Source organism: Eretmochelys imbricata, chromosome 3 (assembly GCF_965152235.1).
Source record: "Eretmochelys imbricata isolate rEreImb1 chromosome 3, rEreImb1.hap1, whole genome shotgun sequence".
In the NCBI taxonomy this organism is placed as follows: Eukaryota; Metazoa; Chordata; order Testudines; family Cheloniidae; genus Eretmochelys; species Eretmochelys imbricata.
Window position 1 is genome coordinate 65,346,627 of NC_135574.1, and position 18,430 is coordinate 65,365,056.

The 18,430-nt window shown below is 39.1% G+C and overlaps 1 protein-coding gene across 25 annotated transcripts in view; it reads right to left on the reverse strand.

The window, feature by feature from the left end:
- SNAP91 (synaptosome associated protein 91) overlaps positions 1-18,430 on the reverse strand; it is a 134,597-nt gene that overhangs the window by 66,396 nt on the left and 49,771 nt on the right. For all 25 annotated transcript variants that reach the window (XM_077811659.1, XM_077811658.1, XM_077811654.1 and 22 more), the window contains exons 4-6: positions 13,360-13,462; positions 5,842-5,935; positions 2,722-2,833 (exon numbers count right to left, since the gene is read on the reverse strand). In XM_077811659.1, the coding sequence (XP_077667785.1) occupies positions 2,722-2,833; positions 5,842-5,935; positions 13,360-13,462 (309 nt within the window). The remainder of the gene's footprint in view (positions 1-2,721; positions 2,834-5,841; positions 5,936-13,359; positions 13,463-18,430) is intronic.

Consider the following 18,430-nt stretch of genomic DNA (forward strand, 5'->3'; position numbering starts at 1 on the left):
CTTAAATTTTTCATAATTTCCATTATGAAAATCTTTGTGATCCAAGTTTTTAAAGCTGTCAGAAAACTAGTTTTAGAAATATTTAAACAAAGACAGTGAGTACATTTATGTTTGCGTACCTATCACTAATTTGAAAATAAGCTGAAAGTAGTTTAAGTTCAAGGAACTCTTTTTTTCCTTCTTCCCCAATACCAAATAAGGTTCACAGAACTCTGAAACAGTTCTCATTTTCCCATTTTTCAAATTCACAACCATTACCATAAAACAGGGTCGATGTGGGTTTTTCAACCCTGAGCACTCGAAGAGGCATCATGAAAAACCCATGAAGGTTTATGAAATAGAATACAAGAACAAACACTTCATAAGCACAATCTATTCCACAAAGAGGCACATTTTATCCAATCATAAAAATCTTGCAATTCCTTAAGTACCGCCCCCCTCCAAAAAAAAAAAAAAAAGACCCGACACCCAAACACCCAAGCTTTCAGTCCAAATTAGTCCTTCCACAAACAGTTGTCAATTTCTTCACTTTTGCAACGGTCAGAAGCAGCAACAGTAAGGTCCAGCTTCTCAATTCTTCCCTAGAACCAGCAAAGGAGCACATGCCTGAACGCACACACCACTCCCACGGAGAGGTTTGGGGGAAGTAAAGTTTGTTCCCGCTCCACACAGGAGTCCTGCTAAGGAGGCAGTTTGATCCCAGCCAAACAGAAGAAACTATTCTACTGGTAAGCACCCTCTTGCAGGGCCTGGAGAATATCATGCACACAAACCCTCTCTACCCCAATGCAGTTTATTAGGACATATTATTGCATGTGACAGGAAGGGCAGTTTCCCCATGAACAAAAAACCCACTACACAAAATTGATAAATTGAAGAGAATGTTCCATGGCTAGCTAACGGCTGTAGTTACTGTATGTGCACCATCTGTCTCCTGACCGTCCCCTTGTGACTGGCATGGCTCAGACACCCTGCCTCAGTTTCCCCTCTTTCAGGTTCCATAATGAACTCCAAACACAAAAGGCTTTCATGAACCCACACATCAGCCACTCTTTTTGGCGTCTGATTTCATTAGCACAATGCTCAAAATTAACACAGAAAATCTCCCACATCAGCCTTAAACTGGACAGCCCTTCCTCCCTGAAGTACAGTCTCCTCCTGCTCTCAGAGCAGCTGAAGAAGATACAAGGCCTGACCTGCCTTCTTTGTCTTCTCCCTAGCAATAAAACACAACTTCCAGCCAGGGCTTCGTACCCAGCCACAACCCCCTGGAAGGAATCTCTCTTCCTCAGGGACCATGGCAGCAGACTCCTTTCCTGCAGCAACACTGTGCAGTCTACAGGCCCCCTTTTTCTACACCACCTCAACCTGGTTTAGTCACATGACTTAATCCATCCTCCCCCGACCTGGGGAAGCATATCAGTTTTGTCACAGGTGGACCAAGACCTATCTCCCTTTAAAGGGGCCAGCCACCCTCTGACAGTGACAGTTACTCTTCTAAGCAACAGTAGGTACAGTTTTCAGACAGACAGTCGTCATTTCCAAGTTAGAGGCTCTCTAAATTTGTTTAGAATTTCAAAGAAAACTCCATCACAAACAAGAAGTGGTGAAAAATCAAGACATTTTAGTTCATGACGTATAAAATATCAGCTCAGTTTTATAAAAAATATCTACAATTTATCAGCTTTGAGTTGCCTATTCTGAGAAAATTGATGACTTGAAAGTAATAAAAGGAAACTAGAATCTCTCTCCAGTTCAGTAGTTGAAACTCATCCCAACTGGACAGTTACTAACAGTCACAGTATGTGAACCCTCTAAGTTCCTGGTGAACTTGTCCCCATCACAAGATATAACATAATTGAAACCATCCTTGTGGGCAGTTAAAGCTATAAAGCCAAGGAAAAGGTCAGCAAGGGGTCAGAATTACAAATTCAGCCCTACAGATTGTTAACCCAGAAGAGAAAGCAACACACTGGTTGAGTGTAGAGCCTGCACCCTGTCACATGTGGCTGTCCTGTTGATAAGAATGTCTCTGAACGTCAATCTTACTTTAAGAGTAGGATTTATTTTTAACTGATAAGAGACAAAGTCTCAGTATGCATTTATGAGATTCAAGTAACTACAATACCCAGATACCTTGCCAAATACTTAATGCAAGTCAGCTAAAGTCTATATCATAACTTTGTATAGTAATGGTTAGGAGTACATAATTTATGAAGTTCTGTACTAATAAGTAAAGGCTAAAATAATCAGCTATGAAGGTTAACATATCCCAGCCCCACCCCAAGTCTCCTCATTTAAAATTCCAGTTTTTGCTCTGTTTTCTTGGTATTTTAGAAGGCAAGGGGTTTATAATTGAATAATAAATGAGCAAGACAAAAAGGGTATTTTTACACTTGGAAAAAATACTAGTGTGTCAAGAGTGTCAATTTTTTTTTATACTAAAACAATTAAGTGTTTGCAAGAATTCTATTTTTTTCTGCTTCTTGAAGTCATATTTCCAAATTCCATTGCTATCCAACTCTTTTATAGCTTGTCTAGTTGAGTAACTGCTGTAGAAAACCTGCATGTCCGATTGAGATAAAAACAAACCAAAAAACAGACTACCAAAAAAGTCACATCACATCTTTTATTTGGCGAGAGTATTTAAAGTTGCCTCAGAGAAACTTAATTTCTACTTAAGTCTACTACTTTACAATAAAATTTCATCAGCCTACTTACCTAGTAAGTTAATAACTCCATCATTGTAACATGCAAAAAGCTTGATAAGATCTTTAAAGAGAAGCATAAATGCAGCATTTATGACGCCATTTGTCAATTCATTTGGATGAACCTACACACAAATAGAACTCCATTCAGGTACATTTAATTGATCTGTAAAATGCTTAACATTTTGGCTTTCAGCAGCAGATACATATTAAGTTAAAAGAACAGGAGTACTTGTGGCACCTTAGAGACTATCAAATATATTAGAACATAAGCTTTCGTGGGCTACAGCCCACTTGATCGGATGCATAGAATGGAACATATAGAAAGAAGATTTTTTATTATATATATATATACACACACACACACACACACACACACACGTATACACAGATAAGTTGGAAGTTGCCATACAAATTGTGAGGCTAAGGCTAATTAGTTAAGATGAGCTATCATCTGCAGGAGAAAAGAAAAACTTTTGTAGTGATAATCAAGATGGCCCATTTAGACAGTTGACAAGAAGGTGTGAGGATATTTAACTTAGGGAAATAGATTCAATATTAAGTTAATACAGTATTCAATTATATAGATTTAGATGTATTTGAATTCTGAGGATATTCTGCTAAGTCAATTTTATCCAAGTGAAGGGAAAGGGGTCAGTTCTGTTCCATCATTTGGTGCTCAAGTGGCACATGCTTGCTATCACTTAACAATCCTGCGGAAGATTCCTACAAAGCTGATCTGGAAGACCCATATTATGAATGAAAAATCCAATTGATTATTCATTCTGGCTTCACACAGCCAGAAAGTGCCAGTTTTTTCAAGGATCATGCTAGATTTTTCCATATTCTGTTACCAATATGCACCAAACTACACATTTGATATTGTAATATTCTTGAGAATCATGAAGCTTTTAAACCGACCAAGAGAGCTAATGTATTAATGAAAAATATACAAGCCTGAGTTATTGCTACAGTAAGAACCCTGGTTCATTTAGGTTGAGAAACAACAGCTGCCGCCATCTTCTCCTCTGCTCCCTCTATCACTGCTGCTCCTAATGGGGAAACACTACATATCCCCACCCACTGCTACATGCAGTCAGAAAGAACTCCAGAGTTCCTTCTTCTTCCTTCCTTTTATTGTTCCATTTTTCCCCTTCCTGCCCTCCCCACCAGTGTCAACCAGAGTGGATAAAAAACCAAAAACATGTTTTTTTTTAAAATGAAGAGTTGTTTACTTTTTTAAAAGTTGACTTCATTATTTTATATCATATTAAGGTGCTAAAGTAGATTTTTTTGCTTATTCTTTAATGTCCTAATTTTAGTAGAATTTCAGATTTTTCATAAGTTTATTCTAGGAAGTTTCATACTTACTTAAAGTGCTCATCTATGGAGAGAGAGACCAGTCCAGAGTTTCATTAACACCCTTCTTGTGAGAAGGGCACAAAGTTCAATTAATAGCCCATACTATACAATGTTTGCAACCACTGCCCTTCCTATATAATGCATTTCCACAAGTCAAAACTGAAATGCTTTGACCTGGCAAATAGTTCATCACTATTTGCAGTTAAAAGCAGAAGTCCCACTGGTTTCAAAGTGCATGTCGACACTGAAGCTGGAGGTGTAATTTCCAGTTCAGACAGATGTACCTGAGCTAGCTTTGATTAAGCTAGTGCACTAAAACCACACAGGCAGCTGGCCCATCCCACCATTAGTGCAGCTCTGGACATGCTGCTATTTTGAGCACACTAGCTTGATCAAAGCTAGCACTGGTATGTCTACCTGAGCTGGAAATTACACATCCAACTCCAGTGTAGATATAGACACCTACGCGATTTAGGTGCCCAAGAGGTTTAGAAGCTTAATTTTAGATTTCCACTTTTGAAAACTTTGGCCTATGTTGCATATAGGAGTTCACAATACTGTGTCAATGCACTGAAAGTGTGAATAAACTTTTCAGTGTTAACATGGAAACCATTTTATTTTAAGGTTTCAGAGTAGCAGCCATGTTAGTCTGTATTAGCAAAAGGAAAAGGAGTACTTGTGGCACCTTAGAGACTAACCAATTTATTTGAGCATAAGCTTTTGTGAGCTACAGCTCACGTCATCGGATGCATTCAGTGGAAAATACAGTGGGGAGATTTATATACATAGAGAATGTAAAACAATGGGTGTTACCATACACACTGTAACAAGAGTGATCACTTAAGGTGAGCTATTACCAGCAGGAGAGCGGGGGGGGCAGGGGACTTTTATAAAAAAAAATTATTTTAAGTGACAAAGATTTCATGCCACTAAGAAAAGTTTTCAATAAAAACATTTTAGCCACTGATGTTGTAAACACTTATGCACATGCCTAACTAAGTGCGCAAGCAGTCACACTGAAGACAATGGTGCTATTCTGGTGAGTGAAGTTATTTACCTGCTTAAGAAACCCTTCCAGCAGTGGCATGTAAAAAAGCTAGCATTTATAATTTAGTTCATTAGAAAGTTTTAAATCTGAAATTACAATAGCATAAGTTTCCAGTTTAGTTTTGCAAAGCCTCCATCCGATTTAAAAAAATAAACAGACAAAAATCTTATGATTTATGTTTGCTCCACCCTGGTCTTAACTGTGATTTGCAGCAGTGTTTTCCCCTCTTATTCTTTCATCTTTCTTCTGCTGCTCTCAATCACTCTCCTTCCCATTCTTTCCTTATGTCCTCTCCTTTATATGTAAAAGGAAATTCCCAAGGTCAAGTTTAAAAAAACAAAACAAAACAGAAACTTGAGCATCAACTCTTCTACTCCCAATCTCTCCTCCTGCCTCATCCCGTCTACTCCTTCATTCCCCTGTCCACAGCCCACTTTCATTATATCCTCTTTACTACTATCTACTTTGCATTGTCCACAAAACCTATATTCATTTACTCTGAAAACAAAAAAACATTAAAAAGGAACACTGTACTTCACCCACCCCTTGAAATGCAACAAATTAAAGGAAAAGTATGCTGTGCCCTATTACAGTAAAAAGTGTTAAGTCTCATTAATCTCAGCTGCTACTAGGGTAAAGCAATAAATTTAGGTAACTTTAAAAAAAAAATGTATGAAGTAATGTTTATACTTTTGTTTTGAATTTAAAATTCTGAATACATACATCAAATTCAAGTAGTGCATCAATTTGTTCCTGTAATATTGGCATGCTCTTCAACAGCTTTTCTGGAATCATTGTTCTCATTACACCATCAGCTCTGCAAGACAGAAGAACATAAGTTAAGAAACAAGTTTGATTAAAGATCAGTTACTCATTAACTAGAGGGTCTGAAGTACAATAGGGTGGTGGTTTAGAAAGTTTCAAACACAACACAGCATCTCAAATACATTTTTGTTGCCATCTAGGTAACCTGTTTATTTCAGTGAATCATATAAAATGTAAAATTGGAGTTAAATCTTAGTAAGTGTTGGAGAGGTCCACTTTTTTCATAGGTTCCATTGTTTGCTAAGTATCTAATTTGTAGTCTATTACTACTAAAAAAAGTGACAGAGTATTCATGGAAAAATACAGTGCAGCGTATCGTGTCAGACACAAAGGTACAATGTTGTACTCAAATGTTCTCCCACTATAGCATCCACAAGGGCAGTTAGCTACCTGTAATTCTGCTTATCTTCAAATATCTTTTGAATGGATTCCATCATTCCTACTTTTTGGTCACCACACTCTGGCACAGAGACTGGAATTCCCCTAGTTTGTACGGTGCCTACCACAGTAGGGTCCTGTTGCTTGGCACTATGGTACTACAAATAGTTCTCAAATAGTCCCTTTGAGACAACACTAGTTCAGTCTGATAGTGAGACCAATTTCTAGAGCCTCAGCAATCCTGTAGAGAAAATGCAGTTTCACTTTCTTGATAAAAAGGAAGCTCTTTGCTTTCTATGTTTTGAGTCCCCATGGAAACAGTCACTTGAAAAAAAAAAAAGATAAGGAGTACTTGTGGCACCTTAGAGACTAACCAATTTATTTGAGCATAAGCTTTCGTGAGCTACAGCTCACTTCATCGGATGTATTCAGTGGATGCATTCAATAAAGTGAGCTGTAGCTCACGAAAGCTTATGCTCAAATAAATTGGTTAGTCTCTAAGGTGCCACAAGTCCTCCTTTTCTTTTTGCAAATACAGATTAACAGCTGCTACTCTGAAACTTGAAAAACAAAAGTTACCTTCAATACCTCTGAGGGGAGATGGGTGTACAAAACAGGAATACAAACAAACAGTACCTTCAGAGAAGCTGAATTACAGGAGTAGAACTCTTCTCTAAAGCTAACTTGTTGAGCAGATTTCTACTTGTGGAGACTAAGAACTCTGAAGTAAGCCTCCATAAACTTACAGATTCTACTGTTATGGAGGACCAAAGACAAACACAAAAAACTGACCTTTTTATATATGACCAGGAAGACTGTATTCACATCAGAGGGAACTTCTGACAAAGAAGCAGGGACATGTAGTTGTCAAGAAGAAAATATTTTTTACAAAAAAAAAAACTTGAGTGGATGAGAGTTTATCTAACTTGTTCCATCCATAGTGGATAAAAAACAATTCCAGTACCCAATACTGCCTGTATTTCTCTATTTGTTCCTATGAATTTCTAATACCTAGAGAAACCCATCCTATGCTCCTGGTGACTGTCAAACTGAACACAAACACACCTCCAAAGATGGCGGACCATAAATACAGCATATCTTCCTCAAACCATGGACCACTTCTTCAGCCTAAGGAAGATTAGTGGTCTAGTTTTTGAGACAGTAAGGCCCACTGTGTAAATACTGGAATCAAGACTGGAAGTCTTTGTTATTAATGGACAGAGGGTTTTGGAGGTCTGGATCAGGGAACTGTATATTGCCCTTAAAAGAAGATTAGCACAGACTTCTGGGTCTGTGAGTTGATGATCTGATACACGTTATCCAGTCATCCCCTTTAGCTGCAATCAAGCAAGGTGTCTGGAGTCTCTATAGTTAGATATAACATAGTAAGAGATAATGTGTTATACCTTAAAAGGGATCTCTGAAATGCAAATCAGACCCTAAACCAGTAAATTAGTCATAAAAAAGAGTTTCAAAGTCTTAAGATAAGCCTCAAGACTACTAAATGTAGCCTAGAGAATAATGTGTGCAGCTCTTGTGCATTACTAACTTATTCACAAGCATAATAGGGTGCCATTAAATGACAATGTATTGTGAATAAGAATTCTGAGAGTGGAAAGAGTAAGGAGAAATTCATTTACGGTTACTAAGATGACTAACTTCCAGAAGATTTCCATGTTAATATTCTTGTCATTTCATAGGGATTTCAAACACCATAAATAAAAAAGGACTGATGGGGGAAGATCACCTCCTTGCTGGAGAAGAGAAACTCTTACACCAGGGAGCATCCCAAATGGTTCTTGGGAAGCTACTGAAACAAGCCTGTAAGATTCCTATATGGTGTCTCCAGGACACAAGATCCCCAGCCCAAGGAACAGAGCAAATAAATAAAACCATAAAGAAAATGTTCCCTGAAGTATTCGTTTCCCAGTAAGGGGGATATCAATAATCCAGTCATAACTTCTGCTGTAGCACTATCAGGGTATACCATCACCTTCATAATGTGAACCAGGAATTACAAACCATTACTAAGCAAGTCAGAACAGATATGAAGAAGGTGAAACAAGGCATAAGCGTTCATAGAAATGAAGGCACCTCAGCAAGTTAGATGTTACAGCCTTGGAATGTTTGGAGTCAGAAATCTCACAGAAATTAGTGAGGTATATGCAGCACGTCAGATGCTGGGCTAAGCATCCAGTTTCAGGTGAATGCTTTTGAAGTTCTGGGATGACAATCAGGCTTACAGAAGTTATTCAGGTTTCAGAGTAGCAGCCATGTTAGTCTGTATTCGCAAAAAGAAAAGGAGTACTAGTGGCACCTTAGAGACTAACCAATTTATTTGAACATAAGCTTTCGTGAGCTACAGCTCACTTCATCTGATGCATCCGATGAAGTGAGCTGTAGCTCACGAAAGCTTATGCTCAGATAAATTGGTTAGTCTCTAAGGTGCCACTAGTACTCCTTTTCTTTTTTTTTTTTCCACAAGTTATTCAGAGACTTCCGGAAACCAGGGATGCTCTATTTTCTGGGCAGATTAGGGAATATCTGCAGAACAGATGTATCCCCATTCACCCTTACCTGATCTTCCCCTCTGAATGTCTCTTCGGTCAACTCTAGAGGAGACTAAAACCCAATAGCCACATGCTGAAAAGGCACTGAAGTCAATAATTTAGGAGTACACAACATTTCAATGTAAGATTAGACCACTGAATCAGGTGGCTGAGAAATCAATGCCAACAGCAAACCATTAAGGCTACTGATCCTCCGTGCACTGAACGAACACAAGAGGAAAACTACGCTAATTACCCGAAGTCAAACACTCAAAACAGTGGCTTAAAGCATGGTGGGTTTTTTGTTTAAGGCGCTAGCCACTCCAAGATGCCTTCACTTACACAGTGAAGTAGTTGAAGCAGATACTGGTGCTACGAACAGCTCTGAGGAAAAGGCAAGTCAACGAAGGGATCCATAAATGTTCCCCTAATCAGCTGCTCATGTCTAGGAGTGCAGCAGAGGCTGTAACCAACCAGGTTGGTAGGAATGTTAATTGGCAACTAGCTATAAGCAGTCGGCAAAGGAACTGAAACAAGATTATAGAGGGCACTGAGCCACTACCTGTTTATCTTGGAATGTAGCTGAACTACTGGTGCCCTAAAGGGACCAAAAAAATAAATACATCTTAAGTTAGAAGAATCCCAGCCTGTTTCACACTAAAGAATAGAGACCTAAGAGTATTCATTCTCATACTACAGAGACCAACTTGGTGTTTATTCCACATGAACACACATTTACAACCACCTAGCAGTCCTTATGTACTGAAAATGGATTCTAAGAAATGCATTGTGCAGTTATGTTCATGGCCTCGAGTTTCTGTATCAATATGCTCAGTTCACCAATAAATGTTTTTCTCACTACTAGTGCTACAAACTCAACCTGGGCTCTGAAATGCACGTGGAGGTTTCCTTCTCACACATTCTTGAGCTGTAATAAGCCCTGTAATGATTCTACAGGCTAATTTAGCAAATCAGCAACATCTGTGCAAACCCACTGCCTACAAGTTTAATGTTCTGTAAAACTGATGGACGAAAACAGGTAATGTTTGCATGCTGATGGAAAGCCACAGGAAATGGTGAAGATGAAATATTTAGCCCAACTTGAAGGGACGTCTGTAACTTACGATGTTCTTAATGCTGACTGGGAAGGGTGCGCAGTGGGGTTACAGGAATTCCGGATTCTGGTATGCACATTCTGGTTCAAGCAAGAATGTTATTGTGAGGTCTCAAATGAAAGCTGATGTCACACTGGTGATCAATATCACCGTGAAATGTATGTACATGTACCATGCAAGGAGTTATGTATGTGTATCAAAATTATGTTCTTAAGCATAGAAGATAAAAGCAGGTCACCAAAAGGTAATCTGTCTTAGACCGGTTTCTCCAGACAGGAGGTAAGAAAGCTTTCTATCTCTCTGTTGGGATATAAATTAAACTTTGTATATTTACACATGTTGTCAAATATTGAGATGTGAAAACAGGAAAGCACACACAGGAAAAAACAAGCCCTGGAGGGTTATTCTGTCTGTGAGTAAAGACAATGAACTTTGTGGGTATTTCTAGAAGGCAAAAAAGATACCCTGGTATCCTGCACCTAGGAAGTAAACTGACAGCATGTCTGCATTCATGAAAGCAGGGTCTTAAACAGCCATGGTTGAAAATCTGGCATAGGACTTTGGGCAAGAGAAAACTTTCTTAGTTAAGTTTAGTCTGTAGAAAGCATGTTATGTGTTTCAATAGTTTTACTCACTACTACACTACTTGTAATAAGTTTATTACTGCTTTCACTATAAATATATTAAGCACTGTGATATCAAGCAAAATGACGGTCCTGAGCTGAATCTTACAAGCTGGTGTGTACTGTTCCTTTGGGAACATGAGACCTGGTAATTTTGAGCATGTCTAGGGGATAAGAGGCAAGACACTGAAGGGAACATTCCAAGGACTCAGGGGTTGGTATGTACTATCGTTACCTACACACAGAGAGAAAGGTCTGGAAGATGGTGCTTGTGCTGCCAGAGGCTGTTGGTTTCAGGTAACTGATCCATAGCAAGCACAAATGAGATTCCTTGATGCTATGGGCAGGTAGTGGAGAGGTGCCTCACTGTGGGTATTTTGGGGGAGTATCAGTGAACACTTGCCTGTTTGTTACCAAACTTGCTAGTTCCAGTTGGTTTGAGAGAAGTTCAAGATGTTGGTTTTGGATCTAGTAAGCCCTCTAGTTTGGGTCCTGGGTACCTCTGCCATCCTGTTAAGTTTTCCAACTCAGCAGTTGAGATCAGCTAGAGACTGTTAGCAGGAACATCCTATGTTAACAGATGGAGTGGGGAGAGAGGGCACTCAGTGGACAGCCTCAGCTCCAGAATTTACTTCTGTCCTTTGCCCAGAGCCAGATAAGCTGCAAGGCCCCTCCTTATCTTTTTTTTATTATTATTATTATTATTATTAATTATTATTACTATTATTAAAGAAAAGAGGGGACAGTTTGAGTAGAGATAGCCTACAAACTAAAACTAAAAACAGGTTTTTTTTAAAAAGTTTTTGAAGGTTAAGACCACCTTTTTCTTGGTTAAAAATATTTTGTTCAAGTACAATTAAGAAAAAACACGCAAAACAAAGCAGTCTACACAGTAAAATGCCAACTATCACAATGCAATTCAAACATTTAGTAGGGCCTGAAAAGGCCAGCTGGCTCATTTGAGCCGATCCCGTATGTTTTGAAAGACTAATTATTATATTATCCTCACCAAATTCTCATCAAGCTGGTCTAACAATCTCTCTTAGTAATCTATTCAACTGCTCAATTGCTTTAAGTTTTGAGAATATTTTTAAAACCCTAAAAATATTTATTTCAGGGCACTGCTGTCTCCCATAGCCATCATCTGCAATGGAACTGTGACAATATGGCCCATCGTCCCCTCCATTTAAAAAAAAAAAATTAAGTACAGAAGTTTAGCTTCTGTTTAGTCTTCCAGTTCTTGTGGCGCTTGAACTCTTACTATAACCCGCTACAAGAACAGTACACAGCCTTCCAAATATGGTAGCTTCAGGACTCAGAGAAATAGCACTCTCTCCAGTTTCTACATGCAATATGCCTGCAGAAAAAACATGTAATAGCAGTTTTAAACAAAAAAACAATGCACTGCACTGAAAGCTCCTGTATACAGGATTTTCTACTCAGTTTGGTCATCCTGACTTATCATTGTGACATCTGGCTCAGTGACTTATAGTTCTCAGTGTCCTATGTTACAGTCTAATCTACATAAAGCTCTCTTGCGCCGAGGTAGAAGGGTATGTCAGCTTTCTACCATGCCAGTCAGTCAGTCTGCCTCACCTCATCTCTGACACTGTCTTTACCCTGCCTTGCAGGTTTAAAAACCACCAACCTGTGAACCCCCAATTCCTGAGTTCCCAGACACATTTCTCTGTAGTGTCCACAGAGAGACTGGACACACAGAAATTCATTTCACTGCCTCCAAAAAGACAATGTACACACAAGCCTGTTAGGTTACCTGAGGACTCACTCAATACTTCATTAGAACAGCACAGATATGATTTGTAGTAAAGCTAAGAATAAGTTTACCAATAAAGAATAGAAATTTAAGTGATACTAAGATAAAATTGTTACTAGGTATGATTACAAAATCAAATCCTTTCTAGTGACTAAAGCTTAATTTTAGCAAGTTACAATCTTTGCTTAAGCAGTTCTCAAACCAAGTTACCAGAATCTCTAGCCTGCCAGGCCGGGGGATCCAACTTTCTCAGGCTCAGAGGGTGCGCTTTCCTTTGTCACTTAAGTGACAGGTAACTAGAATGTCTTTTTGTTTCCCTTATATTTTCCAGCAGCCACTATTTCGGTCTAAAAAACCAAGAAAACAAACCCCCAGTATGTTCACTAAGCTGCAGCTTGTTAGTTTGGATTGTTTTATTTATTTTACATATAAGTGTACTTTCATTGACCTGTGTCTGTAATCCAGCCAGGCAGACAGATAATACTACGTTCCTTTGTGTAAGGATCCACTGGATCCATTCAGTGCCTCCAATCATATACCCAGCACACATACATAACTTTATACCCAAACCACACATACACATAATGATATTCCTGAGCAGACATCACTAGTTTACATAGGATGTAATAATTGGATACATATTGTTACAACTGTGTTGGAGGCAGTGAGTGTGTCAGGCCTGATAAGGGTTACAGTATGGTGTGCCCTCTACCCGTTGGCATGGAGGGGTTTTCACACATCTGAGCTCACACATTGTTTAAGACTGCACTGAGGGAGTATGGACTATCACTACTTGACAAACTAAATTATTTCTTAATATTTAGATTTAGTTGTATCTTTCGTTTGCTGTTCAACTAATACTTAAACCATGCCCTTTCATTAAAGCATTAGATAATTATTTATTTTAGTGACAGAAGAGTCAGGTTTCACTCAAGTCCCATCATAATTAAGTTTAAATATGTAAACAAACAGCTTACCCTTTCTTCACTCTTGCAAAATCAAATGCCATTTGTCTGTAGGAGAATGCTTTTTCATTCAAGTATCTACTGTAACGCCTTATGAAGGTAGACATATCATATCCTGCAATAAAACAAGGTTCCATATTTTGTTAAACTGGACCAGTGTAATTGTTTATAAAGACACTTACCCATTTGCTAAAACTGAAAAACGGTACATTGCAAAATCTACTGAGACTAGAAATAGCCTTACATATGAAAAAGTGACACTTCAAAAACAGGAAGAATTCTCAGTTTTGAAAATTTCATTGAACCCCATCAAATAAAAGTAAAACAAAACAAAAAACAGTTCGTATAAGAATCACTGCTCACTAGCTAAGCAACAGCACAAGCCAGACTAAATGTGGAAGTCGCTCTATTGCTTATACTATATATTAAAAAAATGTTCTGAATCAGTAGATTTAGATGCTTTTGTTACTTGATCTTGTGACCATAACTGAAAACCATTAGCAAATGTCAGTTATTGAACTATGCGAAAGGCTCAAAAGCATGCCCAAGTTACTATACTTTTGTCCAAACAGTCATCTTGTTAAATTCAAGAGAGTCTGTTCTGACATCTATTACACGCTGCATATTTGTAGCCTGCAGTACTGTCTTAGGTAACAGAATTTATCAGATGAATAGCACCTTCTGTTCCCGCAATTATTTCTGTCTATGGCAGTCTTTGATTATACTTTGGATGATACCTTAGAGAAGCTTTGTAACTGAACATATCTAAAGTAATGAATGTTTAGATGAAAGCCACCTGCATTTCTCATTTCATAGTTTACTCATTTGAAGTCTTGTGGGTATTCTAACTTGCTCCTCTGACAAGCTAAGCAAAATAATTCACGGAAGACAAATAATTAGCACTCTAAAAGTGACTAAAGACTGAGTCCTGTATTTAGCCTTTATAAGTTAGAGGATGACTTACTGCTAACTCTGTAGATATGTAAAAAATGAAAAGTTAGAAATACTGTGCTTTGTGTAATCTACTTTATACCCCTTTAATACTCAGACAGTTCTCCTTTGACAACCTGTAGCACAACAAACATTTTATATCACTGTGTGGGCCAGAATTTCCATTTTCATATAAATCCCCCATGCTAACACTCATAAATTAACGTATATTTGTAATTTCTGAAGTTTCAGTAAAGCTTAGTTAATGGAATCGTAACATCATGAGGAGGGTAAACCAAGTCAGAATGGTGTGTGTGGTTTTTGTGGGAGGGCAGAATAACTGAGGGAACACTTCGGTTGCAACTCTTCTACCAATCCCTTGTAACCCATTTTTGTAGGAAAGGTGCAGGAAGAACATGGAGCTGTAGCAGCTACTATATATAACCAATAAGAAGAATGCAGCCACAAAACAGTAATGGCATACAGCTACAACTGTGTATGGGAATAGAGGTTACAGCAAGAAACAGCTAGTTTTGGGGTTATAGTCCCAGGTGACTTCTGTTCTAGTTACCCTTTGCCTCAACTACAGCAAGTTCTTCCACCTCTGAGTCATCCAATTCAGATTAGGCACCCAATACCACAGTATCTGAATGCCTTCCAAGACAGGGTTCATCAAGTGAACTCTTGCACTCCTTCCTTGGCAGTAGCTAGAAGTATTCCTTTTTTACTGTGTGCATGGGCGCACAGTTTGTTATTGTTGTGGGAGGCTATGTTAGAACTGCAATCTTCCTTGCAAGTCTTCCACAAGCACCTGTGTCCTCTGCCTACCCCCCAGGGTTCAGAAAGGGCATCTACTGTTGGCTCCTAGCTCCTCAGCCATCATCTCCCTTGATTGGAGGAGACCTGCCTCTCTCCCCTAGCTGACTGAGGTTTTTCCAGTCTGCACTCTTGCCTGCTTACACTGATACCCACAGCAAGCCAGACTGCCTAAGCAGGCTGCCTTTCCTGCCTTCTCGTCATAGGGCACAGACAGCGTAAATTTTCCACAATCAGAAGTTACCACAACACCCTTTCTTATCAAACCCATTTATTCTTAAATTGAAAGGATCACAGAGAAAACATTTAAAAACAATAATACAGTCTACACACATGCTAATACGAACTCCAGCAAGGGCTCTGGTAGGGGTTCAGTCCTTCAAACCCCAACAAGGAATTTTTCTGTAGTTATGAATTCATAACAGCTGTTAGCTCAGAACAACCACCCCAATGAATATGTAAATCCCTGCTTTATACAGTTCAGGTCTCTGAACTTGGGACCCTGAGAACAGGTAATCAGACAGACAATTGCCCTCTCCCCAGTGCATAAGCTTCAAAGGGTTGTGTTTCTGCATAAGCAGAGATGGGAAAGTCAGGGGGAAAATGTTTCCCCCTAGATGTTTCCCAGGAAATCCACTTCACACATATTGTCCCCAAAAGATCATCCTTGTCTGCTACAACGTTCAGTGTAGTCCTTTGATCATACAGGCCCACAATAATTTGGAATCTTTACATTTAATACAATGAACTCCAAAAGATACTGAACCTTAATTCAATAAGGTTATACAAGGGTATTGCAGTCACAGTCTGTTCCTGAGGAAGTAAAAAAATGAGGTTGCAGGTCTGTTGCGGAAAGAGCTCCATCCCCCTGCTTGCATGGAGTTTGACTCCTGAAGTTGACAATATCATTGTTCCAGTAGATTATTGTTCTAAAGGAGCAAGAACTCACAACAAAAGGTGTTTATTGATTGCACTCCCTTTGCATTGGACCAAAATTTATCTGAAGTTTTACATGGAAGAAGCAGTATAATGAATGGAAGACGAAGATGATGTGCTCTTAGCAGCCAGTTCTGCTTCGGAAGCAAACTGCAGTGTTCTGGACCGGCTGGAACTTGGACATTCAGTGCACTCATTTCCAAGTATTGCACACACATTGAGTTGCCATCCCAACTAGGTATCATGGAAGTGTGGGCAACTGTGGACAGGCCATTAACAGACTGTATGGTGCACTGCCTTCTGGGCAACAACAGAAGAATGAGAGCATTTCAGGTAGCTCTGGCTGAGTGTCCAGAAACAGTGAATCTAGAACAATTCCCAGGCCACATACCAGCTTGACTATTAGAGGATAGACACACATGATGGTTCCTTGCTCTAAATGTTTCCATCTTTCTTTGAGCATCAACTCTGTCTTGTTTGAGTTTGACAATTGCTGTACATCCACTTGCTGATCCTAGATAGCTATTAAGATAGTTGAACAACAGCATTATGTGTATCTGATGAGAGGTATAGATCTGGGTGTCTATGTAGTATCATGGCTTATGATTTCTTACAGTAAACTCCATTAAATAAACAGGATGGAGGGAATACTACAAAAGCCACAAGAAACTCCACAGGTGAATAGTCTGGTAGAATAGTGGGTGATGCCCTTTCACCTACATACTACCCCAGGTGGAGGGGGTCACATCCAAGTCACTACTTCCACATTAACCCTGGTCCTACCTTGCAATAACAGTAGTATACTGTAGTCATTGACACTGAATGCCATATAGGCGAACAGCAGACACCAATGTGGTCAACTTAAATGTACCCTTCTACACAGCTTACTTTGTCTACTTTAAGATGATGCACATGGGGAGCTGCCAAATGGTGCTGTTTTACTATAGCAATAGGGATAAAGGAGGACACCAACACATTAAAATCAACACTGAAATATTTGCATCTGTTTGTTAAATGATTATTTCAAGACGAAGAACACTGGATTTCTTTGACCTCAAAAGTATCACAATCTAAAGGGTAACAAAATCTAGTAACAAGTTTGTACAGTTATCATTGAAATGTGATAGCACTAGTGATATGTAATAATCATCAATCATCACCATGAGCTCTGTCAAGAGTGTGTGGTTACCCCAGTCTTCATTGCCTTTGTAGGTACATAGTTCTGTGCAGGAAAGATTGTTTTAACTATAGACAGTTGATTGCGCAGCAACTGGTACAGGCACTAAGAAGGTCTTGTAGAAACTCAGATGCCATTGAGCCCTTTAAGAATACAGGAAGTAGTTCACCATCCATATTTTTCAACTGATGATGCAGTGGCAATCCAGTATCTGGTTTATCTATGTGTGATACCCAAATCTTTTTTTTTCCCCCAAGATGCACTTGTCACGCTCTTCAAAACGGTCCTCACACGGTGGGAGTTTGGCCAGGGACTTGTTCTTTTTGATAGCTAGACTGAGAAGCAACAATTCATGTCTGTGGGTTTCCTTTTCTTTTTTTGCTCTGGTTATACAGTACTAACTTCCTTGCTGCCGAAATTGCAGCTTGTGCATCACTCTCCTCCAATTTGGCAAGATCTCTGAAGTGGTAAGCTCCCTTTATTACGACATTAAACACACATTTCCTTCTCCTTACCAATATTAAGTAGTGATGACACAGTCACATCCTGTTAATGCATGTACAGGAGGAAGCATGTTGCAGGAGTGTGTCAAATTGCATGTACAGGTATGAATCTACACTTGACAGTTGTGCTAGTAATTGTGCCATTTCAATCCACACAATATCTGTGTTCCATTTTGGAAAGTAGTAAACAGCAAGGACCAAAATGTGTCTCAGATTACCTAAATTACTATAGTTCCTTTGACACCAAGAGACCCAAAAGCCATACTGGAACATACAGCTTGCAGAAGTAGCCTTGTGACAGCTTCCTCTTGAGTACTAAACAAAAGTCTTGGGCTTCAAACGCCTCTACTGGTGATGGACTTTGCTACTTCACCATTAGAAAAACCTCCACTAAGAAAATGTCTTTACTGGATGTGCTCCTGCACCTATGGGCATTTTGAACCATAGTCACTTGTAAAACTCCAAGATACCCTTGTTGGATGACGTGTTTAGAAGGTTTTCCATGGAGGCACACGAAATCGCCTTGTATTTCTTCCATCAGACATTACATCCTGTCCTGCTCTGTCTTTTTGCAGATCTTATTTATTGTTGTCAAAGCTGTCAGAGACTTTGAATACAGAATTAGTTTTGTAACATCCTCTAAGTATATAGCCAATTCATCAAATGTGTGGAATTTGCCTCCACGCATGGCCTCTCTGATGTATACTGTGGTTTCTTTGTT